We start from the raw sequence: 26,059 nt of genomic DNA, 5'->3' as shown, positions 1-26,059 counted from the left end.
CCACACACACATTTTCAATCCCAATTCACTGAAGAGGAATTGGCAGAATTGCACGAGTTGAGGAAATTAAGCCTGAGTGAACTTTTTCAGGAGTCCCAGTTAAGACAGGGGTCACCGGGCCCTGGTTGTGACAATCAGAGACAGCTACCACAGGTTTCCTGGAGTTAACTTTACTCAGGAATATCCTGTAGGAGACCTACAATTCATATTGTTGGGCTCTCTCCTTTGGTACCATTTGGAATTCTTATATTGAACATGGATTTGTCTGTAGCCACAGCAACATGTAACAGATACATTCCATGAACACCCCGAACACACACAAGTTATACATGCACATGTGGCTTCCATCTACCATATAGAAGGAGCTAGGGACCTGGTTGCAGGAAACTGACATACCAATTAAAACAAGCATTGGCATAGCCAATAGGTCTCGCCTTTGGGACCTTATAAGTGTTTAGCCATGCAACAGTTGCATAACTAAATACTTATAAGGTTCCAAAAGCGAGACCTATTAGCTATGCAAAGCGGCCTTGCGGCGCGAAAGTTAACGTGATCGGGATCACGATGAAACATCAAAGCGACCGCGAAAGTGAAAGTAATTGCGGTAAAGCGCGGAGCGCGCGCCCGCGCACATGCACTGTAGCTCTAGGCTGGCCTGGTAGCACTTTTTGGAGCCCTCTCAATAAGTCTCGCCAGACCAGCGCATGCGCTGGGTCAGGCGAGACCTAAAAATGCAGGAGAGGGAAGTAGGCGACTCTGTCTGTCGGACCACTGGTAAAAAAGCCCTGGCCTGCAACTATAATCTGTTGCTGCCACCACTGTCAAACCTCACCAGGCCAGGGAGTTGACATTAGTAACACCTAGAAAAAGGAGGGGGTGCAAATGGTGTGCCTCTCCAGACCACATTTCCTGTTAAGACAAGCCCTCAGCGCTCCCTCTGCTATCAGAACTCAAGGGTGAGGCATGTACTCTGCAAGGGACCTTTTCCGTTCCAACAAGCCCATAAGGTGGATAAAAACGTTTTGGTAGGGGCGGGTGTGGACTTTTCTGTGTGGTTTTACATAAAACAATACTAGAGCATTCACAAACTTTTACATTGGTGACTTTTTACATACTTCTTGCAGGTTCTGTCCCACCATGGAACCCACACTTTTTGAAATGTTCTCCTGTTATGGGTGTTTTTAGAGTGGGAAAAACCCCGAGGGGTAGAGATTTTCTATAGGGGAAATTATTTTCCCCGACAATTCATCTGGAGATTCACATTGCTAACAGTACTGAGAGTTCCACTGGTCAAAGTGCTGGCACCTGACGAAAGTGCGATGTTAGAGTAAGTGCAGTTTCACTTCTTACTGAGGTACAGATGTATTTTCCCTGTCCCTCACCACCAGGTATTTCCATGGTATGATGGACAGGAAAAAAAGACATTAGAACACCCACCCTAAACGGGTGAGGGGTGTAATGTTCTTCCTACGTTGGGTCATCGGGCCGTTGACAAAGTATTCCATCGTTGGTGCCAATGGGTGCTCCATTGATGGAATACTTAAAATCCCCCAATCTGCAAACGAGGCAGGCCGAGTCCTCCATTGTGCTTGTGATGGAAAACCCTGTCTGCCAAACTCTAAATCGGGGATTTAGCCCATAATATAATCTCAGTATCTGCTAGCTTTCTGAAATTCTCTCCACACCGTTCATTAGCAACTACAAACTTGTGACTAATGCTAGGGGTCTCAAGCACATCAGCACTCTCACCAACCTTCTCAAACACAGCAGCGACATTCTCAACCTTACATCCATTAAGATCTTCACCATCAAAACACCCAACTTCATTAGAATGACCAAAACCACTATATCCACTTTCACATCTTTGACAATCAATGGATACAAGTGGATTGAGTTTAGAGGCTATAGCAGTCCGCACCTGACAGATGTAGTGTGTCTCAGTGTATCGTGGTAGTGCGAAGAACCAAGGCTACCTACCTAGAAATGAATTCCTATATCAACATTAAACACAAAAAGGTTCAGCACTTTCAACAGTTACAACGACCAATGTCCAAAACAGTGAGCACACAAGAATATTTCCAGATCCCAGATGTTGGTTTCTTAAAAGGATTATTCTTTATTGAGTTCATTTATTAAAAATCAAAGGACCATAGCCGACGAGTTTCGTCTCACAACGAGACTTCTTCAGGGCTTTTTTAAGTCACAGAGAAATGTATTCAGAAACATTGTAAGTTCCAACAAATTGTCATAGAGTCCATGTTGAGGAGACTTTTATACAGTAGGCATTACCACGATTGGCTAGGTAACCAGCAGCGCATATGCTCATCAGTTTAAACTGACGAGCATTTTTGTGTTGAACCTTTTTGTGTTCAATCTTTGACAATCACTTTCAACTGATGAAATCCTACCACTAGAACATGCATTAGATCTTCTCTCTGAAATAAACCGATCATACTGCCATTCCAAATCTTCTGACTCCAAAATATTTGCCTTCTGTTATTGCACTCATACAACACTTCTTTTACTCCATCATCCTCCCCTTCAACAGCACAAAATGAGGAATAACTTTATCCACTGTGTAACTGGCCCTCTGAACCTGGACTCTCGTTTAGTCACCTTCCATGTGTTTTAATAATAACCAGGTGTGGCCTATCATTAAGGGTGAAATTTTAATAATAACCAGGTGTGGCCTATCATTAAGGGTGAAATTTTAATAATAACCAGGTGTGGCCCGTCATTAAGGGTGAAAGGGCCTGACCCCCACCGTTTTTCAAAGCATGAAGAGTGTTTGTCAGGTTGAGTGGTACCTCCTTTACCCAGCAAAGCGCTGCAAGGTCTTCTGTTTCATGACAAGGGGGTGCATCATGGATAGATTCAGACCACAGCACTTCAGTTTTAAGTCCTGCAGTGCCCAGTGTGAGAAGTTGGCCTGATATATGCTGTCCACTAGTTCTAGTGGGCACCCTGTATCAGTCCAAACAACCCCTTATTGGTATAGGTTAAAGACAACCTTTATTGAAAGCTATCCTAGTGGTAGCTATGGAGAGCAGCCTTCAGGCTAAGTCTTGAAGGAATGTAAAGCAGATTGTTTTACCAGTCTATAATCTCTTCAATGATCAAATGAAAGGACAACCACACCAGGTATATATTTAAAATATATGTATTTAAGATAAAACACACCCATCTAGTCTCTTTATGAGGCTAGGGTTCGAAGTATATAAGTTACAAGTCAGTATTCAACAGTAAAAGCCCAAATACACGTTTGGGCCTTAGGGGCGTACCAAACCATATACCAAAAAAGTGGTATAAGAACCACGACTGAATAGACACAAGGCCTAGAGCCTGTAGAATCGCTGGGACCCCAAGGAACCACCTAAGGTAGTGACACAGGGGACCCACGGGGGCCGTGTGCAGTGTGAGAACATAGCCGCGGGTTCCCATTAGCTTCTATGGGCAATGTCGCGGTTGGAAATTTAAAGATTAGGGACACTTAGAAATGAGTCAGGACCAAACCCTTTCGGACTTAGGAAGTTCTAGGGCTAGCACCCACGGGAGCACCGTAGTACTCGTGTTACCTCACCCAGGGAAGCCGGGTGCATAGGTGTCTTTTGGTGTCGGGTTGCGTCGTCGATTTCAATGGAAGCTGCTCAGGAAGTGCTGCTGCCATGAAGACGAGATGTGTCCAGAGTGATCCAAGCCTGGATCAAGGATGGAAGAAACCTGAAAGCAGAGGGGACAGAGTCTGGGTCACTTGCCAGTGACCAGGGGCACGATGGACCAATGCCCACAGATGTTGGGTGCTTCAGGTGTGTTGATGGGTGTCTTGACTCTTTGCCACGAGGTCCAGGAGGCGCCGATGACAACCAGGAGCTGGATTAGAGCTGTTCCACAAAGTCTGTCGAGTGCTGCGGTGTCGGCGACCAGATTGGACCCAACAAGCCTTGGCAACGGCAAGTCACTTGGAAACAGAGAAAGGATGTCAGTTCAGACCAGCAAGGTCTGGGGGACTCACCCAGCGAGGGTAAGTTGGGGCAAGTCTGAAGCAACCAGGAAAGCCCAATCAGAAGAGGAGTCGCCTTCGTGGGGACCCACTAGCCAACGGGCTAGCGATTGCAAAGATGCCTCAAGCGGTCACACTTGAAACTGGCCCACGGATCACTCGTTGAGTGGAGGCCAGCAATCTTCGGTGCAGGAGGTGCTCAAGGCTGGGGCTACTCGGAGCCCAAAGCACAACTTCAAGGAAGACCAGGAAGATGATGGAGATGCAAAAGTTCATGGTGTCCAGGGGTCACGGTTCCACGTCACCCACGATAGCCACGGGCCTCAGCTTTGCTGTGGACTCAGGGTAGCCTCGGGGAAGTCTGGAAATCCACCTCTGGTGATGCAAAGACTTCGGCGTCTGGCGGGAGCTTCAGCGATACAGACCGGTCAATTGCTTCTTTGGTGTCTGCCAAACAGGGGAGTCACTCCTTGACCCCAAGGGAGATTTCTTCCATCTTCTAGTCGAAATAGAAAGTTGAAGGTCCAGGATATATGTTGCAGAGTTTCGTCCAGGGTAATCTAAAGTCTCGAGGACTGGGTTCCCATACTTATACTAAGTTTGGGGGTTGGACATACTCTAGGGACCCACCTATGGGAGGGTTTGGAAAGAGAGGTGGTTGCACCCATTTCAGGGGCGTAACACAGGCCCCCGCAGACCCGCGGTGCGGGGGGCCCCCATTCTCCAGGGGCCCCCTCACTCTCAGCAAGGGAGACGGCTGCGCCTGCAAGCAAGCCTCTTCAGTCTTTGCAAATTAAATAGTGCTCCTGCGCGCACGGCCTCCCCAAGTCCCCATAAATTAAACTGTGCTCACACGCCACAGTGACTGGCCTCTAGGCCTCCGAGTCTTCCCTCTCTCTCTGTCTCGCTCCTCAGCTAGTGAAAACCGAGACTTTAAGAAAGGGTATTACCGTCTCTTTCCTCCTTTCGTTTATTTGCTCCCCTGTGAAATGGATCCAAAAAAGAAAAACATTTTTGCTGGAAAGGTTGTCTTTTTCTAACACAAGTACTGCCTTAGGGTGGAGAGAAATAAAACATTCCAATTGTGAAAAATAAATAACTAATTAAAGCAAGACAGAGTGGTTGCAAGGTGGCCAGATTGATTTATTTACACCTAAACACATTTGTGCCACTTTACAGTGTTTGCCAGTAAAGTGATACTTTTGTTTTCTCCTCTCTCTTTGAACAACATTGTTTTCCCTGTGTGAGACACTGCACCTTGCCTGGAGGTACTGAAATACCTGCTTGATGGGTGAATTGGAAAACAAAGGGGCATATTAGCAACGCTTTGCGATAAATATCGCAAAGCGCGCTTAGCGTCAATTTGTTTACCGCTGGCTATCGCTGGTGTTTATCGCGGAGATAGCGCGTTATTAGCAACACGTATCTCCAAGGCGATAAAAAAAACAGCAATAGCGGCAAAATGACTGATCATCGCTGGACATCCAGTGATGAAATTCCTGCGATAGTGAAATCCTTGGTAATAAACTAAGGTGGTCTCAGCCTGACAATCCACCTCCCATTGAAAAGATGTCTAAGTCAGGTTTCAATCAGGCATTAGGAACCAGCGATAATCGCAGTTAGCACGACTTTTTTTATCGCAACGCGGGTATTGATAATAGGGGGAAGTTGTGATTACGAGTGTTTTCATTTAGTTTTAGTGAGGAATGCCTACTTTGCATGTCATTAGCGATAAATATCGCTGACATGCAAAGTGGCAAAAAAAACGGACGCTATTGCCAGTAAACTGTCGCTAACAGCTGTTAGCGACAGCTTGCTAATTGGGCGATAAAAATATTGCCGCTTTAGTGGCAAAAAGTGCCGCTAAAATGGCGATATTGCTCTTGATAACATGCCCCAAAATGTGTACAGCGACTGTGTGTTACCGAATGTGGTGTTTTTAAACCATACTGCTTATGTTTTGAAAAGATATAAGAAATGGGCACTGAAACAGGACCCTTCCAGGCCTTGTAGTCATGGCCTTACCTTTTCATGCAAAAGCACTCACTAATTCCAGAATAATGAGTGTAAAAGGAAAAAGGTAACCATGTTGTTCCTGCTTACATTTGACATGCTTTATTTAATCTTGCATTCCCTAGGAGTGTTTGCTTTTTCTAGGATGTTATTTTTTTTTAGGCTGCATATTGCTCTTGTCTAGTGCGTAATTAGAATTGAGTCACATCCAGGTGTTTATAGCGGGTCAGTGCAGTGCAAGTTTCTCTAATTGGGGCAGTATGGTGTTCAGTGGGGGAGAGGATGTGGCGCTATGGTCAGAGCTGCTGAAGTGGAACTGGTGAACCAGGTTCAGCCTTAATGACCAGGCTCGCAGACCACTCTCCTGAGGGAGCACATTCCTGTGCTACACCTTAGAAGGCGCCGCAAGATCTTAAAAGCCCTGGTGTCTTAGCATCAGCAGGTGGACCCTAGTGGTGCCAAGTGTGGATTAACCTTGAAGGCCTGTCCACCACTATCCATGAAGTTCACCTCCCGTCTTGGGGACAGACCTATGAAGCAGCACACCATAGAGTGGCGGTGACTCTGTCACTGAGGTCACAGGACCCTTGAGCAGGGTGGCTCTAGGGCAGTGCGACCGCACCGGGCACTAACTTCAGGTGGGGGCGTCATGTTTGTAAGTATAATATGGTTTTAAAGGCACTTGCTGCCTCCTTCCTGGCCTCCAACATTTTTGTGCAACAATAAAAATGTCTTGATAATTCCAGTGATTAATGTTCTTAGTAGAGAGAGATGGTGTTTTGTCTAGCGGAAGGTTTGACTCATGAAAAGGAATGGCAGAGGTGTAATGTGCATGCTGCTAAGAACATGTGCCATGCAGATCACAAAGTGCAAATAATGTGAATAGGTCAGTGGGTCACTGCTTTTGTCAGAGAGACCCTATTGTTACTTGCAGTTAATAAGTTAAAATCCTAACATAGAACAGTGAGCTATTAACTGTCATTTAAGAGCTGCATGCAAACTCCAGGGTATAAATTAGAGCGTTATGTTTTTCCCCCCCTTAGTCTTCGATTATCCTAATGTTTCAAAAAATGGTATTATGTTTTTAATTCTGAGTTTGTGTTTCTGCAGACCAATCACTATTAAACTATGCTGCCTACTAGTATGGTTGTCATGTGACTCCTACACTTTGTAGTCCTTTGTCTTATGTAACATTTCCTACACAGTGATTTACACAAATATGAATGTTTGTCTCTGTGTAATATGTGTAATGTAAAGTGCTCTGACACTCTACACTGGTATTAGTGGTGCTGTAAATTTTCTGATACTTTATTATTTTGAAATTTGTACACATGCTATCAGTCTCTGCAAAGATTTTTCCTTATTAGTACTAGTGGAACATACAACTGCAGCAATGTGAAAGGTGACCAGTCAACCTTTGCAAAGGGCCCTCCACTTCACAGCAGCACAAGTCAAATTTTTCAGTAACTTTTGATGTGTTTGAGCTATAAACAATTTATTAGTTAAAATCGTCAGATTATGCAGCAGATGATGTATTATGTAGCAAATATGGCAAATCCATAGTTATGTGGAAAACATTTGCAAACTAGGATATTTTGCCATTCATGTTTGAACTGCTCTTGTGGAGAAAGGGAGGAGAAGTGCTGATGACAGAAACTCCATGGCTGGGAGACAAATGGCTTGCGATTCCACTTTTAAGGATATTTGGGACATTCTGTGATTGGAAACGTATCCCACTTTGTGAATGTATTTTAATGTCAATAACACATATTTAACCTTAAATAAACATGTGTATCTATTGGTTAAATTAAATAATGTAATAAGCTGTAACCGGTTAGTGAAATGGGAAACGAATACTAAAAATTGGGGTATTTTGCTCTTTCTGCCACACCTCTCACACTGCCCACTGACCCAATCCATTGGTTATTCCCGCCCTCTGATTCTCCTCCCACAGTTTCCCTACTTTTTTTCCCCCACTTCGACCACTGCCTGGCACTAACATGCATTAGAGACAACTGTGGGCTTTTACCACTGGGTCTCTTAGAGAATGACACCTCAGGTCCATACACGGGGGCTACACACAGCACGTTTCTGGGTTCTCCGCACAACGTGTTTGCTATTTGATGCCAGACTTCTGCAGCTTGTGTTGAGGAAATTAAACATCCCCTTGTGCTTGTATAAAACATAGCTGCCAAATGGCATTGGCACCATGTCGTGTCCATTCTTAGCTTTTGTCCAACAACACTTTGCATGCTGGAATGTTTAACCCCTTACTTAGATGGTCACAGCACAACTCCCAGAATGCAAGGCGCTGTTGGCTTAAAATCCAGGCCTGGCTGTCGGTGTCACACGTGACGATAGAGCCATTTGGAGGCAATGGTGAATCTGTAATTTAGCAGACGTGTCTATACTCTTAGTAAATTGTAAATACCGCCAGTGTTGACACACTGAGGTCTGAGGCCTCTGTTTGTTATGAAGTAAGGCCCAGTCTGGTGGTTCAGGTCAGTCCTTGTGAGGGAAGCTGCTGGACATGTTTTTACCATGTACTTTGAAAGTATTTTCACCTTGATGCAAGAAGAAAGTTGGATTGTTTTACAAAACATGCTTGATTTTTGTATATTGCTGGACTGGTGATTGCTTTAATTTGCACTTTGAAAGTATTTGCAGCTCTTTCCCAGCCATCTTGTGGCACTCAGACAGCGAGCGCTCGCTCCAGGCCCCGCCGCATCGGAGGAGTATCGCCGCTAAAAGGGGCCATCATGCCCGGACATCTACAGGAAGGCTTCGGCTGTGTCGTAACCAATCGGTTCGACCAGCTCTTCGACGACGAGTCGGACCCGTTTGAGGTGCTGAAGGCCGCGCAGAGTAAGAAGGAGAGCGGCGGTGGTCCTGGTGGTCCGGGATCAGGCAAGACCGCAGCTCAGGCTGCCAAGCAGCTCAGGAAGGAGCCACAGAAAGACCGCAAGAACCCTCTGCCCGACAAGAAGGAGGAGGCACCTCTGCAGCCGCCCGTCACGCTCAAGAAGGAGGGAATTCGAAGGGTAGGAAGGAGGCCCGATCAACAACTTCCACCACCACAACCGCAACAGCAGCAGCTTTCTCCTCAAGGTGAAGGCAAGCCCATTGACAGGAGACCAGACAGACGACCACCTCGTGAGCGTCGGTTTGATAAACCAATTGAAGAAAAGACTGAAGGGGGAGAATTTTCTATAGATAAGCCTATTCTTGACCGGCCCATTCGGGGGCGAGGTGGCCCTGGTGGCAGAGGACGTGGTGGTCGTGGGCGTGGATTGGGAAGAGGAGATGGCTTCGACTCCCGCGGTAAACGTGAATTTGACAGGCACAGTGGAAGTGACCGATCTTCTTCATATTTCAGTGGCCTTAAGCATGAGGACAAACGTGGTGGCAGTGGATCTCACAACTGGGGAACGGTGAAGGATGAAATCAGTGAAATGGACCAATCTGCTGTGACAGAAGAAACTCCAGAGGGAGAGGAGCATCCTGTGGTTGACTCTGAGAACAAGGAAAATGAAGTGGAAGAAGTCAAGGAAGAAGGTCCCAAAGAAATGACATTGGATGAATGGAAAGCTATGCAAGACAAAGAACGGGCAAAGGTTGAATTTAACATTCGTAAACCAAATGAGGGTGCTGATGGTCAATGGAAGAAAGGATTTGTTCTTCACAAGGCTAAGAGTGAAGAGGTTCAAACTGAAGTGTCAGATTTTGATCATCATTTGCGTCGACCTGCAAATGACATTACATCCCAGCTCGAAATCAATTTTGGAGACCTTGGCCGCCCTGGACGTGGTGGTAGAGGAGGCAGAGGTGGGCGTGGTCGTGGCGGAAGGCCTAGCCGAGGTGGCAGGACTGACAAGATTTCACCCAGTGAACCAGGAGTTGCTCCGTTCCATCCTGGGCCAGAGAAACCTTTCCCAGCCCATGATGTTAGGTCTGCAATGCCTGGAGGAATTCCTCGCTCTTTTGATGTTTTGACTGCTTCATCAGCTCCTGATGTGGATGATCCAGAGGCTTTCCCAGCCTTATCTTAACCTGGATTTTAAAAGTCAATCTTGATGCCCTGGCTGGGCTCTCCTCTAAAAAGGCTTTGCATGCTTATGGATCCTAAACAACTATAACAAATGTAAGACTCATTCATACCATTCACACCAAAAGACTGAATTTTATCTGTTTAGAAAATGGACTTCTCTTGCTACACAGAAGCAACAATATGGTAGTCCGTTTTGTATTTAGAAATGTAATGGTAGCAGGGATGTTTTCATAATTTTTCAGAGATTATGCATTATTCATGGATACTTTTTTGTATTGCTGCTTGAAAATATACGTTTCCAAACTTGAAATATAGGTGTGAAAAGTGTGTACCCTAAAGCTTTCACTTCATTTTATTTTTTGTTCTTAAATTAAGAATTGTGTATTGTTTTGCCCCCCATCCCCCAACTACAAACTGGTTTCAAGTAACACACTGATTTCTTTACTTTTCACAGTGTCGGTGACATGCAAAATTAATTTGGCAAGATGTTAGTGTTGTGTGATGCTAACTTCCTAGTCTTAATTCATTTACATTTTAAAATAGTCCCACCAAATCTGTCACCTCCCTGTTAATGCTCTTTACAGTTGATTTATGAACTTGTGAATATTTTTAAAGCACATTAGAAAATCCAAGCAGCTGTATTTGGCTCAGTAGTCATACCAAGACCGCTTGGTTAAAGATGACTTGTCTGATGCATTGCACCTTTCGCTACCCCCAAGTGTTTGTGTTCCAGAGTGAGTCTTTTTGTGGGTCAAATAAATATAAAATGCTTGTCCCTAGGTAGTACATCGCCACCTTTGGAAGGCATTTTAATATTTTGTGTGGTCAGAGGAGCAGCACTGATTTTTAATGCAGTATATTTAAGCTACATTTTAAAAAAAAAATAAGAAAAAAAAACCTGGTATGAAGTTTGCTTTACAAAATTAGGTGTAACAAGTATACCGTTCCATTAACATCTATTCTTGAAGAATGAGGAGCGGGATGAGAAAAGGGTAATATGTGGTTTTGTGGGAAATGGATTACCTTTTTCAACTCTGTTACATCAGCAGTGACCACCATTATATGGAATGTAAACCAAAAGCATTTTCTTTTTCCGAACATTTTATGGTCTCAGCTACTGATCTTCAATTTCCACCTGTAAGGGGCTCTTCTCTTCTCCCCCCCCCCCCCCCCGCCCCACTTTTGTCTGATGCTGAGGGGTGCTTACTGCTCCTTCACGCCCCTTATGATTTCTTAGCTTATTTAATATGCCCCTGTGAAATTGAACCATTACCACTTCAAGAAAACATAAAAGGACTTGATAGGATGACTAATAAAACAATTTCTTAGTTTGTTGTCTTCAGTGTTTGTTAGGAGTTAGGATTTTCATTTTATTTAATGTTATTTTACACATACCTTTTTAGCTGACTGTAACATATTTGTAGCATCTTAGCTACATAGATTAGTAGGAAACAAAATGGTATTGCCCTATTTTTTTAAAAGCTGTACAGGACAGGCAACAAAGTATTGGAGACCTTTTAGTACCAAAATGGCAAAATTAAAAAAAATTTATTCAGCTTACTTGCCTTATTTAAACTGTTTTCTAAAAAAAGAAAATTAGCTGTAAATAAACAAATGTTAACATTCGGGTTGGGTCCATTGGTGCATTCACCTATCAATTGAAGACGTTTGCACAATGGGGAGGCAATTTTTCAACAATAAATGGTAACATGTTTATCACTAGTGACTTGGATCATGCTTCAGAAATCTGACAGGTCTGTTTTATCCTATAAAAATGTATTCGAGGTGGCAAGAAAGAATTAAATTACACTAATGGTTGTCTTGTTGAATTGTACACTTTATTTTAGACTTAATTGAACACCATTTTAACAATTCTTGATCAATCCCAAGCGGTCTTAGAAATAAATACTGCTATACACCTTGAAGCAGGGGTTTTATTGGATTCAATTGATTCCCATAAAAAATCGCATGCATCTGCTCTTCGGTGGCAACCATTGTCCCTGCTAAAGTAGTTCCATCCAAGGTACATTGAAAGCTCTAAAGGAAGGGGTCTGATTGTCTCATAGTCTCCCTGTTGGCACACCAGAAATTAGAGCAATATTTTGATTATCATGTCTGATGTATTTACAGTTTCATCAAGAGCCTGTATTTTAGAATCAATTTCTGTTTCTCTATAGTTGTAAATTTGCCTCTTTCAGTCCATTTATGTGTGAACTAAAGCTGTGAAACTGTCTCTAACATTTGGGGATGCTTGACAAAGATTCATTTTCATGCTCTTCAATAAGACACCTTTAAGTAAAATGTAAACTTTCAGTTGTCTTGGAAAAGGGATTAGGTTCTTGCTCTTCAGCTAGTCTTTCATGCACTCTTTCTCTTTACCCTTCATCAAAGTATCCAGTGATAAAACCTGTTTGAGGAGCAGGTCAGTCTGGATAGTTATTTTAAGGGAGTTTTGTTTCTTAAAAGTTGGAGCATGAAAGAGTATCTTTTCCTTAAGCACCACTTCTGAAGAAAACAAGGTTGATAGATAAATGCAAAAATTGATCTCCTGTAAGAAAATATATATATGTTCTGGGAAAAAATGTATTCAAGCAAAACTACGTTTAAGTCCATGTGTGGCTATGGTATTTGCAGATGTTTTGCAGAGATGAGACTACTATGTAATTGGATTTACATTGAATATCTCATGTCCATTGAGATTGGAAATCCCACGACTGTTGATTTAATAAATGTGGGTCATAGGCCTAAAGCTGAACGTTTAAAAAAAAAAAAAAAAGAAAGTATTTGCACTTATTCTTTTGCTTTACTAACCACAGTTTGTATAGATTGTCATTAGGTACTTGTTCATATGTTTTGTTTTTATTCTACAGGCAGTGTTATTTATGGTGTTGCTTGCACTTGTCTGTAATACGTGTACCTTAAATCTTGTATTTAACATTGTTTACACTACAGAAATGATAAATTAAAACAGACAAACATCTGCATCAATGTTCTGAAGCATCCAAACAGTTTTCTTCCTCAGCCTTGTTTACCTGCCTGTTTTGCAATGCTTACTAATAAAGACATTATGATTGAAATTGCTTCCTCAGTTCACGTTATTATCATGCACAGTCCTTGACAGTCGCTAGTGTGTGGCATGCAGATAATTCACCAGTTTATTTCTCTTGACTTTCGCAGGATACTGAGTTATAGCTTGTGTACTTCTCATGTATATTGTCAGTCGAGTTTTTATGGAATTGCAGGTTTGGGTTGGTCTTTCAAAGTTTCAAGGTATTGTCAATTCTATTTCAGACCCTTCATAGTTGTTCTTTGTCCTTCTGCCATAGGCAGTTCCTGAGACAATAGGATCACTCCTTGGAATTGTTCTGATTGCTGTCTCAGTTAAATAATCTGCTTTTGACAGTTTTGTTACAAATGCCATAGCTTGTATGTTAAGAGTGTTTCCTACTTTCTCATTGGAACTTAGAGAAAGACAATATAGAGGCATTTCATTTAAATGTTGGAGGTTTCAAATCAAAATATGCTAGATTTCTGGGTGGTAGGGCAAAGTGGTAGATGGTGGGCCATGCCGCCGGGGGAGGGGAGCCCCCTCTATGTGCTTTGCAGGGGGCCCCCCATAAGTTTCGTTACGCCACTGACCCATTTCCTTTGTCCAGTTTCGCACCAGAGCAGGGGCAGGTAGCCCCTGCAACCGGTTTGAACTGGACTATGCACAGGGACACCAAGTGTGCCCCCAGTGCAGGACTTCAAAGCACCAGAGAGTGTTCCCGTCCAGCCCTAATACACATCTGCCTGTCTGGGGAGGTGGCCAGACCCGTGTCTGTGGCAGTGGCATCCATTTTGTGATGCCAGGGCTTTAGAAAGTCTTAACCGGGCAGACCAGTGTGAAAATATCTCTCCCTCTAGAAGGGTGGAATGCTACCCTCGCCGCCAGGTCTGGGGGGGGGGGGGGTAGTATTCCAAAGTGTTTGACACTAAACACGACATGTTTCGATGCAGCCATTCCAAAGTTAGCATTTACCGCGAGGTTATAATACAATTTAGAGTATATGGTATGGCTGTATCACAGAACACAAGTAATGACAGGATGCGGACCTGTGTACAGCCATAAGGAAGTGATTCCGAAAGCTGCCGAAGGGGCTCAGCTCAGGCTTGGGCATCCTCTCACACAAAACCAAGCACTCTGCCTTCAGGATTGTCAAGGCCTGCCATAGGACTGACTTATCGGTTTATATGTGTCTGTATATATAGGTGGATATAGGTAGCCTATATCACAGTTAGTGGTGCAAGCACCACCTTACCCAGGCTGCAGTAGCAGACCTGTGGTGTCATTTTGGAGTGCTTCCCAGGGGTGGCATAATACATGCTTCAGTCCCTGGTAGGCCTCTGAGGTACCTATGCCCTAGGTACATAGTATACCATATACTAGGGGCTTATAAGGCACTCTAGAATCCAATTAGAAATGTACCTAATGAACATGGAAACCATTTTAGAGAGGAATCATCTAGGCTGGGGTCCTGATTAGCAGGGCTACAGCCAGGCTAAGGTCGAAAAACAGTGAAACACCAGCAAAAAGTGGCGGTGAAGCAGATCCTACTCTCCTACACCCAGGGCCGATTGTCCAGTGATTCCTCGTCACAGAGTGGGGTGGGGTCAGCAAGTACTGACCCCATCCCACTCTGTGACGAATAAGGGAAGGCCCTCCTCTCATTGACTTCCCCTTGATGAAGTCAGCCACTGAGAAAAAGTGGCTGGATTATCCAGCAGTCCCTTTGCTGAATTCTCCGGGAACCACTGAGGCCTCCCTCCCACCACCAATGTCACTTTGATGGCCCAGAAAGTAATTTTTTTAAAATGTTGGTTGCATGTGTGTATGTATACATGTATGTGTATTTGTGCGTGCATGCTATGAATGGGTGTGTGCGTGTGTATGTGCTTGTGAATGGAAGGGTGTGAGTGAGTTTGCATGAAGATGAGCGTGAGTATGTGTGCCCAGGCACATTACCGGTAGCCAGTGACAGTAACCCAGTCATCAAATGCAACAACTCCTTTCTTGGCTCTCTTCTCTTGATCATATTGTAACTATTCCTGTTTGACCATTCTAAGATATCTTATGTCCATTTTGGAATGGTAAAAAGCATGCAAAAGCGTAATTGGAGAAAGTAGTAGCCCGGTTGCAAATTATAGCTGCTGGGACCTCCTAAAAAGTTTTTAAAAATTCAAATGAAGAAAAAAGAGGAGGGTGAACAAAGGCGTAGCAAGTCAGCACCTCTGATGACTGGGGGTGAGCAGGGTGGTGGAACAAAGAAGAAGCCCTTGATAAAGAAAGAGCTGTGCCAGAAAGCAGGGGTGGGACCGGCAACTGAAAAGCTAGGAGGTGAACAACAAGACGAGCGTGGGGTGGTGATGCAAAGGGGGAAGCAGCAGATAAGGAAGAGGAGGCGAGAGCAAGAATATATATGCACTCAAATCAATTGCTGAAAGCAAAAGAAACAAGTGTTGGCAAATCCAAATTTTTATTGACTCTAAAATGCTAAAGAATTGGTTTGCCCTATGTTTTTATTTGCAAATGCATGGGTATGCATGCATTAACACTTGTACGCACGCATACAATGACAATTTTGGAATGGCATTTTTTATAAGGAAAATCCATTCCAAGATGGCTGCTACGGACGCAAAGCAAGTGCATGCGTCATGATGCCAGTGACCATTTTTTTAAATCTAACATGGTGGATGTCCCATGCTAGATCTGCAAATTAAAATATTTTTTGAAAAGATTCAAAAAATGGCATGAAAAGTGCGGAAAACATTGCAAGCGGGCCCACTTAAAAAACATACTAAACAAATGATTATTACGGAGAGCAGGTGGGAAGTGGGAAGAGCAGCAAGCACTGGGGAGATGGGGTGATAAATAGAGAGCACAACTACAGGCGTTGGGGGTATTCAATGAGCGGAATTTAGGGGGCTCGGCAAAGCAGCACGAAAAGCCAGGGGAGTTGGGGTATAAGTTGGAGGGGGAAGCAGTATAAGTGGGAGAGAACAAGAAAACACCTGAACTCCCATAGAGTGGTTCCATAAAAACTAAAAAGTTCTTCCCTGAATGCATGCATGGTCACTAGTATATGGATACATGTCAACCGATCAGAACACTGTGAGACTGAAATGAATAGGGAGGAAACCTATTGAATGAGGAGCAGGGAAGGTAGATAGGCAACAAAGGCAATCAATCCTGATCATGGGGTTAACCTAAAGTCCACTATATGTTTTTTGGAAACAATAGGCCTGCCCAACAAAGTTCTCTGAATGTAAGAAGTAAAAGGATGCACGTTATCCAGCCAAAAGGATGGTAAAGAAGCTCTACTCCAGGGAGGAAAAACATAAGAAGAAGAAGGAAAGCCATTGACTAAGAAGCAGGTAAATGACAATGATGACAACAAAGCCAATCAATGATAAGCAATGTAGAACTTTCGACTTCAGACAGATAAAGCTGGCCGTAAGTGAGACCTATTGACCACCTCAATTGATGTCACTGGTAAAACCAGAGTCATAATATTTTATGTTTTGCATAGCACAAATTGTCACTGTTACGGACCATGTAATGACAGAGGCCACTATTAGACTGTCACCCAACTCAATCAACCCCAGAAGCATGAAAGGCTAAGTCATCCGGAGAGGTGTGGCACAGCGGCCAGAGTGGCTGGCTCCAGAGCATGGGGATCACGGTTCGATCGCCTGGGGCAGCTCAGCTCACCCTCATGACTCTGGGCAATAACTGACTTGATCACCCCAACGGCCCCCAGCTAACTGAAACCTTAAGGGGTGATATGTTTGGGCTTTACAAATATGGATTTATTTTAAGTCTGTCCGACCACGATTGGACTTTATGATTTGTAGGTTGCCAAGAGATTTTTTCAGCAGGTGTTTAAAGAGACGAGAACTTGTGGTGCATACTACACGGCATAATTCGTCCCTTTATTCTACTCTTTGAGCTGTTTAGCCATGCAATGAGAGGTGCGCATTTCCAGTGTACTGACCTGAGTGTTCCCTCCTGTACTTTCTTGCACCAAGGTCCTCGACATGGAGGCAGTGATGGAGAAGCATTGGAAGAAACTGCCGACAAAGTTACTGAGCCCCAGCGCAACCAGCTCCTGTGGGAAAAAGAGACCAATAGGGAGAGCGTAAAGATGGGTGTGGTACTTTCTCTGTGCCACCCCACCAGACTTAAATCTATGTCTTCTATTTGGTTATTGTTGGAGGAATTTGTAGGTGCAAGCCTAACCTCAGAGTTCAGGGGACTTCTACAGAGCCAGGTGGTGAACAGATGACAATATTTAGATGGAAGCAAACAGTGACATTTTGGGGGCAGGCCTAGCTGAGGTACAGATTGCAAATCCTCTGCCGAGCCTTGGGGCCAGAGAGTCTAGCTAAATCACTAGAAGGAGATTAATACAGAGAGCAAGAGAAAAAAGCATGAATATATACACACAGCCACGTGAATGTGCTTGTGATTCATTTCTTCTTTGTGTATAACTATGTATAAAATAGTTCAAGGAACTGGGATCATTATATGTGTGGATGTATGATGTTACATCGCATTGCATTGTAACGCATGCCTTTACCACGCAATCATGACAACGCAAATGCCATTACAACGCAAACCTTTACCACGCATGTCTTTTCAGTGAATACGCCTTTCCCACGCATGCCTTTCTAACGAATTTCATTGTTAAAGCATATATGTTAAAGACATATGGTGGGCAAAGGTTTCCCTGACCCTTACCCTAATCCTTAATTCCTGTCCTGGCGCACCCCTACCCTTCTAAAAAAATACCCTTTCCCTGCCCTAAACCCTAAAACCCTACCCCTGCACGGCCCCCTCCCTGGCCCCAGCCCTTCCCCTGCCCTAAACCCTAAAACCATACCACTGCACGGCCCCCTCCCTGCTCACAGCTCTTCCCATGCCCTAAACCCTAAAACCATACCCCACACGCAACCCCCCTGGCTCCCCGCCCTTCCCTTACCCTAAACCCTAAAACAGTACCCCTGCGCTCCCCCCATCCCCCAGCCCTTCTTTAACCCAAACCCCTAAAATATTACCCCCCCCCCCCGCCCCAGGCCCAATCTGCCTTACCTCTCTCCTCGTGCAGGCAGCTCATCTGAGGGGCAGTGCACGTCGTTGTGAGGAAGTGGAAGAGTCTCTCCGTTTCCTCTAACGACATGGATTGCCTACCAATGTGGCTGTTTCCACACATATACCCTTACTACTACACATACGCCTTTACCATACATACCTCTACAACGAAATTCATTGTAAAGGCATTCGTGGTAAAAGCATATGCGTAATTAAAAGATGCATATTAAAGGCTATGCGTTGTAATGAAGCATGCGTTGTAACACATGCAATGCAATGGCATGCGTGGAAACAGCAGAATTGCAATGGCTGTTTCCTGTATATGTGCATATTATAATGACCTATGGGATTACTCTTCTCAGCTTCTCTTCTTGTGCATACACTGGGCCTGATTCACAAAGGTAACTTGCACTTTTGAGTAAGTGTACTACTTTTGAGTATTCACAAACTGCACTTTTGTTGTAACTTACACTTTTGTAGTAAGTCCAGAACTACACATGGCCAACCACCTAAACCGCAGCGCCCTCCCATAAAAAATAATGGCGGTAGGAACTTAAAATAAAATGCATAGAAAATCATGTTAAATTAAATTAGATTAGAAAAGTTAAACAGGTAAATACATATAAATTATTGTTGAATTAATTCTATACATCACTTTTAATAAGTATTAATGGATTAAATAATATATTTTCTTCGGTGGAAATGTAAGTTTTACTTTAAACTTCAGAATGGGGAGAGGATGTGGTTTGACGGCTAAAGCTGCCGACTTTGGTGCTGGAAACCAAGGTTTCGAGCCTTGGGTCGCGTCCACATCCTGTGATTCTGGGCAAATAACTTAATCTACCTGTGCCTGCCAAAAAAGGAATAAAAGAATGTGTCCTTGTGTAACGTAACCAGTGCTCATATAAAGCGCTCCAATTCGGATCGAGTTTGCGCTATATAAATCTGCACAAAAAAAAAATTATATATAATAATTTTACTTTAATGTAATATATTTCCATAAATTAAAGTTTAACTTCAAAATTAATTTAATAGTGCTGTAGCATTTTTTCCCATTTTATTCTATGTTTAAAGTAACTACATACATGATAAAGTATAGGACATGTTTAAAACAAATTAACTTAAAAATACAATTTTAAAATATGTATATGTTAAATATTAATGTAAATTCATTTTAAATTAAATTATTATTATTTTTCCGAAGCTTAAATTAAACAATGGATTCCCACTTGAAAAAAAATATTGTTTAATATGTATTAATAATTATTAAAAGTGATGTATACAATTAATTAAAATTAAAGTAACTACTCTTAATAAAATTTGAGGTTATGATTTAAATCAAATATAGATATTTCATAAATATTTCATAATTAAATGATAAATATGTACTAGTATAAAATATTTTTGTAACATTCATTTTTATTTATTAATATTTGTAAATATTTTAAATATTCTAATTTTATTTATTCTAATTTTCTATGGTGTTTTATTTTAAGTCACAACCTCCATTATTTTTAATGGGACGATGTTGCACTACCAGTGGTTGTCCGTGTGTAGTGCTGGACTTACTACAAAAGTGTAATTTACATATGTGAGTTACTTCAAAAGTATATATTACTACAAAAGTGTAAGTTACGCGTGTAAGTTATGACAAAGACGTAAGTTACACAAGCAAGGCCCTGATTTAGAGTTCGACGGACAGGTTACTCCATTACAAATGTGACGGATATACCGTCTGCCGTATTCCAAGCACATTATATTTATTATCGAACTCTAAATCAAGCCCAAGGTTACTACAAAAGTGCAGTTTATGAATAGCACTTTGTAGTAAGTTTAGTAGTAGTTCCTTTGTATTAAAAAATGTTTGCCTGGTCCCTATCTGTAACTCGCATTCCTCCCATATGATGTAATTCCTTATGAACCTGGCTATGGGGTTCTTGTACAGCAGTGAGAAAATTTTTATGTAGCAGGGGCCAAATCTTTTTTTAAATTTCAAATTGTTGCTACTGCTTGTACCTTACATGCATTTCTCCCAGGAATGGCCTGCAACTTGTGCCATAGCTACCAGGGGTGAAACACAGCTTCACTAAGTCTTTGTGGGATTTAACTATGGTGCTCCTATTAAATGGCCGAGTATGATCTCGTTAGGAAGGCCTCCAGACAGGTTCTGGAATGAGCAAATCGAATTCGGAGCCACTGTTTTCGATCGAATCTTCCCCCGTTCCGAAGGACCAAGTACGATGCGAAGATCTCGTCCGCGTCGAGCAAATCATTTCCGAATCTGATACTGTCAGTCCGACTCGTTCACAGCAGAATCGTGCCATGCAATGGAGCAGGCTTCCGAACAAGCGAGTACGATGCACGATTTGGACAGCCATAGCGACTTGGTCTCAGCAAGACAAAACGGCTGTGGGAATCGGACTTCGGGGTGCTGTAGCAGGCCCCCCTTCACCCGGGGCCCTCTGAATTGGTCGCATGGGGGTGCCCATGGGTCCCCCATTTCCATGCATGCACAGTGTGCATGTTTTCCCACCCACCCCTTTTTTCTTTGGGAGCCTGTGTACTTGTTCGGTATACAGGCTCCCACACAGTTCAATGGGAGTCCGAGCGAATCGAGTCCGTCACCATACGGGTGCATCAGAGTCAGTTGTTCCGACTCGCGTAGCGAAATTCGCTAGGAAATCCCTCCGGATCCGAGTGGTATGGAGGGCTTTCCTAATGAGATTCTACTCGGCCCCAAAGTTGTTAAAGTAAGCATCTCCCTTCCAAAATGTAAAACTTTGAGAAAGTGGATTATTAGTTGTGGTGGATGGTAGTTCACCAGAAGTACTAATGCTACTATTCCTCTTAGGTCCAGTAAAGGTTTTAGTAATTTACACCTGAGTTTAACCCCTGGTAGCTAAGGCATAGAGCAGACAGGCTTAACTTGAGAAAATAGGTAAAGCATTTAGGAGTACCAAAACAGTTAAAAAATTCAAAACACAACACAATAATCCAGTTTGTAAAAATATACAATAGTTTAATGAGCAAAGCTACGCCAAAACGACGAAGATTCAATTAGGGGTACTGAAGATTTGAATTTTTAAAGTTTTAGATAAAAATAGCGCCAACAATCACAAAGCACCACCTACGGGCAACTGTTTGCGCTATAATGGGACATGGGTAGGGTTTAGGCCAACCATGATGGAGAGTGGGTGGAATACAGAGACCACGTTCGCCACGGTCAGAAGTTTTACCGTCTGACCAGGGCATGATTCACAAAGATTAATTTACACTTTTGTGTAAATTTACGATTGGTGGCTATTCACAAAGGGATTTACGAGTAGTATTTTTATGAGTGTGGCGTCTCTGCTCATAAAAAGACCTATGTTTTTATGTGTGGAGAGTCCACACTCGTAAAGATACTACTCGCAAATCCCTCTGTGGATAGCAATCAATCATAGACGTACTTGAAAGTGTAAGTTTACCTTTGTGAATCAGCCCCTTAGACTCTGAGATGGAATTAAAAAATCCTCAGTGGTGCAAGGTAGCAGACTACAGCTGAGAAGGGTTCCTCGAGGCCAGATAGCCATCAGACGACGTTCCGGTAAAGCTGTTGACTTTTGAAGAGAAAGCTCTGAGGAGACTTTTAAACTTCATGCTCAGGAAAAGTCCCTCGCCAGGCTCATACTTTTTGCACTTTCGCCCAGTAAATATTTCTACCATTAGACTTAGTCATTTTTTTTGGAGCTCAGATTCCTCCAGGGGAACAAGACTGCAAGCTGTAGCCGAAAGGGATCCACGAGGCAAAACACCTTCTCTGCGACGTCCCCTTGAAACAGATTTGCTTCAGAAAACCTCAGAGCGGGAGCAACATGAATCTTTGGACCAGTGGCAGCACACTTTTGTCTGATTGACTTGGCAGGTTAGTTTGTTCTGGTCTTCTGTCTGAAAAAGTTTCTAAGTCACTGGTTTTAGGGTTAGGCAAGAGGAGTACATTCTGACACCAGCTAAGAGTTTCAGGACCTCAGAAACAGCACTTGGTGGTCAGAACTCACTCGACAGAAGCCACCAACAGGGCCCAGAGCAGGTTCAGTTGTAATAGGTCAGCTGGGATTACTCAGAAAAGTAGGCTTCTTGCAGCTTTTGTATCCCTGTAGCTATACAGGTGGTCAGTGGCAAAAAGGCACATTTGGCTCAGGCAGGAAAATTAAAACTGCCTAAAAGTTTAATTTTCAAAACAGTAGTCTTAAATATGACTTGCCCATAATTTTAGATTTTAAATGGCCATTAAATTATTCCTTCAATCATTTTCTAGCTGTTCCTAAACTAAAGTTAAGCATTATAAGGTGTTATAATGTATTCCAGTGTTTTCCTATGAAGAGCTAACCTTACCACAGTAAAAAATTACTTTAGAGATTTCTCACTGATAGGACAGGTAAAACATAAGTACACATGCCATGATTTTTAAATACCATGAACCCTGGCCAATGGGCATGTAAGGCCTTCTTTAAGGGTGACTTATAAGTATTAAAAAAGGAGGTTTAGGCATGGCAAAAGGTTTGTTTTTATCAATTTGAATTAGTAGTTTTAAAACTGACCACCCAGGCTGCAGGGGCAGGCTTGGGGACATGCTTTGCGGGGTCATCATCATCAAAATATCTTTATTCGGATATAAAAACATCCAAGAAAAGAGCAAATACAATTACACATATTTCAATATAAAATTTGCAAACAAATTTAACATATTAAAAATCATTTAAAAAAGAAAAAAGACAAAATAGGGCATTTCTAAATGGCCTGTCCAGGGCCTTAATGGCAGGGTTACACAGGGGCTACTGGCAAGGCTATGAATTCATAGATTAATAAAGTGCAGGGTGCAGGCAACTATAAAGTGCAAAATACCATCGTCCAGAATAAAATACATGATCATAGACTACTTAAAACAACGTATTGTAAAAAGAACTATACCATTTTAAAATACCTTGTAACATCCCCAATGCGCTAAACCATCCAGTTCATCATTTACATACTTCTTCGGCTATAACTACTATTATATGCACCGTATGTATCAAATTTCATGAAAGAATTTTACTCGTTTTGCCCCACCTACAATACACGGCCAACGAGATAACTTATGTCTCGCGTCTCGACTTCCTTAATTTTGCAGCAAGTCTTAAAAAATTCACAGTGCAAAACAAGGTAAGAGGCTCCGAGGAAAGTTTTAGGTATAAAAGAGCTACCCTGACATGGGTGAATTTATTCGCTTTTAGGATGGTTTTTAAAAAGACAGCCCGCGGAAATTCGTACAGTGGACAAAAGAATACAAAATGGAGGATGTCCTGTGGAGATCCCAGATCGCAGCCACAGGGACCCTTTGAACCAATGTCTTTTGTGAAACCCGCAGGAACAGCTAAAATATGGTGTAAAAGATCCAGTGTAAATCTGGTCATTAAAAATCTGTCGTTTTTGTTGTAAATCTGCGCCAGGTAAGGTTCTAGACCTGCAACAGATTTCGTGAGTATATATGATCGCACTGACCCTTTCAGTATTTCACAGTCTTCTCGGGAGCAGGCTACCCGCCTCAAGTATTCTGCTTTTATGAGTATTTTTGATTGGGACGTCAGAGATGTGGGTTCTTCAAAACAACTAGCATAGCCCAGCCACTTCAACTTATCCTTCACGTATTTGAGCCATGGTATTTTATGACCTTTATCCCTTTTAATACAGTCTGTGATTATTTCTCTACTAAGGCTAGCATCTGGATTGGTCCAAATTTTAATCCAACACATTATTGGTTTGAGACTTATTCTGTCAGAGATGTAAGGGAGCCCTAACTCTTCATGAATAATGTAGGCCGGGGTACTTTGTGGTACTTGCAAAATCCTTCTAAGAAACTTATTTTCCTCCAGTTGTATCATTTAGGTGTTTCTAGTACCCCAAACCTCGCTCCCATACATAATTTTGGAACAACAGATTGAATTATATAAATTCAATACTTCATTCGGTGACCAGCGGCCTAACCTCGTGGCACGGGTCATGATTGAGCCCATTATACTCGTGTGCTGTTTACACTTTTCTGAGATTAGTGTGGTAAATTTGAGGTGTTTATCAAAAATTATCCCTAAATAATTAAAAACCTCAACCTTCTCTAGTTTGTGACCCCCAATTTTAAAACTAAAATTCCTCGTTGGTCTTTTTCCTGCTTCCATAATATAGGATTTTGTTAGGTTGGGGGATAAGTCTAGGTGTGCCATAAACCCGCAAAAGCCATCAATAAGAGACTGCAGGCCCCTTCCTGTTCGTGAGAGGAGTACTGCGTCATCCGCATATAAAAGGACAGGTATACTTCTATTGACCACTCTAGGACAATCAACCCCCAATTTTCCCAAAGCTTTGTCCAAACCATTTATGTATAACGTGAATAAAAAGGGCGCCAAAATACAACCCTGTCTCACCCCCCCCAGTGCAAGCAAAATGATCAGTGAGATTCTCCTCATTGCTGTATCTGACCTGAGCTGTTGTATCCATATGTAGAGTTTTTAGAATAAAAATCAAACTAGGGTCCACCCCAAGCAGCTCTAAAATCTTCCATAATTTTTCTCGGTTGACTCGGTCAAAGGCTGCCGTCAGGTCCATGAAAGCGAGATAGACTGTCCCATCATCAGCCAAAGTGTACTTTGCCACCAGGTTGTATAAATTGAGGCATTGATCTGATGTGGAACGACCCGTTCTAAAACCGTACTGGGTATCTGTAATGATCTTATTTTCCTCAGCCCAGTCCATTAAACGGTTTAGAATTACCTTCCCTAGAACCTTTGCTGACACGTCAATTAATGAAATCGGGCGGTAACATTGAGGATCACTTTTATTACCCTTTTTAAATAGGGGGACGATGGTGGCAGTTGACCAAGACCTGGGCATTCCCCTTTCCACTGCTGTGTTAAAAACTCTTGTAAGTATGGGAGCCCACAAATCTACCTGGGATAAAAATAAATCGGGGGGAATCCCATCTGGGCCTGGGGCCTTGTTCCTTGTCAGGGCATGTATTCCGTCTTTGATCTCGCCCACTGTGAACTGTACCCATGAACTTGGTAACGTGCCTGCATCTGAGATGTGTTGAACCATGGTACTGCCCTGGTTATACAACTTTTTGAAATGAGAGACCCAAGCTTCTGGCAAGATATTGCAGGTGACCTTCTCGTTGTTCGGGGGCTGGAAACTAGGATCATTAATCACCCTCCAAAATCGTGACATATCTCTCATCTCGGCTGCCTCCCTTAAATTCGCCCAGGCTTCGTAATGGATAGTGTTTTTCCTCTTCTTTATGGCCAATTTATATTGAGCCCTGCATTCCGCTATCATACTCCTGTCCTTCGGCACCTTTTTGAGTGCCCGTTTTAATTCTTTTTGGGCTCTGGAGCATACTTTATCAAACCATTTAGGTGTAAGGTTGGACATTGGTGGCGATTTAATCCTCAATAACCTGTCAATGTCCCTTGCCATACTTTCAAATGCGCTTATCAATTCTTTACCTTTAATTTCTTGATTTAAGCACAACCATATCCCACTTTCTGGGTCTGCGATAAGTTTTTTATAAAATGCTTCCCCATCAGTATTGGACCAACGTATTCGCCTGCCCTGGTCAATTGCTTCCAAATTTCCCCTTGTCATCCTGGGCCTTGACTGCACAGGTGGATCCGCATCCAACAATGACAACACCAGGGGGTTGTGATCACTAAAAATACTAATCTCTATATTAAAATCTATGATCCTACTTTTGAACCCATGAGAAACAAAAATAAAATCAATGATGGTATCCTTTCCCCTGCCTTTAAAAGATGGATTAATGATGTTAGAGATCCTGGGCTTGATTAAATCCATTGTA

At 42.7% G+C, this 26,059-nt stretch overlaps 1 protein-coding gene and 1 pseudogene across 2 annotated transcripts in view; one reads left to right on the top strand and one right to left on the bottom strand.

Moving 5' to 3' along the window:
* Positions 1 to 26,059, bottom strand: part of LOC146797360 (solute carrier family 26 member 6-like) — a 187,101-nt gene that overhangs the window by 72,344 nt on the left and 88,698 nt on the right. The window contains exon 9 of the mRNA XM_085624366.1: positions 17,096 to 17,209. Coding sequence (XP_085480492.1) covers positions 17,096 to 17,209 — 114 coding nt within the window. The remainder of the gene's footprint in view (positions 1 to 17,095; positions 17,210 to 26,059) is intronic.
* On the top strand, positions 8,685 to 12,816 carry LOC146797361 (SERPINE1 mRNA-binding protein 1 pseudogene; annotated as a pseudogene). Its single transcript, XR_014968477.1, has one exon. The product of XR_014968477.1 is annotated as an SERPINE1 mRNA-binding protein 1 pseudogene (transcript).

Source organism: Triturus cristatus, chromosome 9, assembly GCF_964204655.1.
Source record: "Triturus cristatus chromosome 9, aTriCri1.1, whole genome shotgun sequence".
Taxonomy (NCBI): Eukaryota; Metazoa; Chordata; class Amphibia; order Caudata; family Salamandridae; genus Triturus; species Triturus cristatus.
This window is presented reverse-complemented; position numbering and strand designations above follow the sequence as displayed.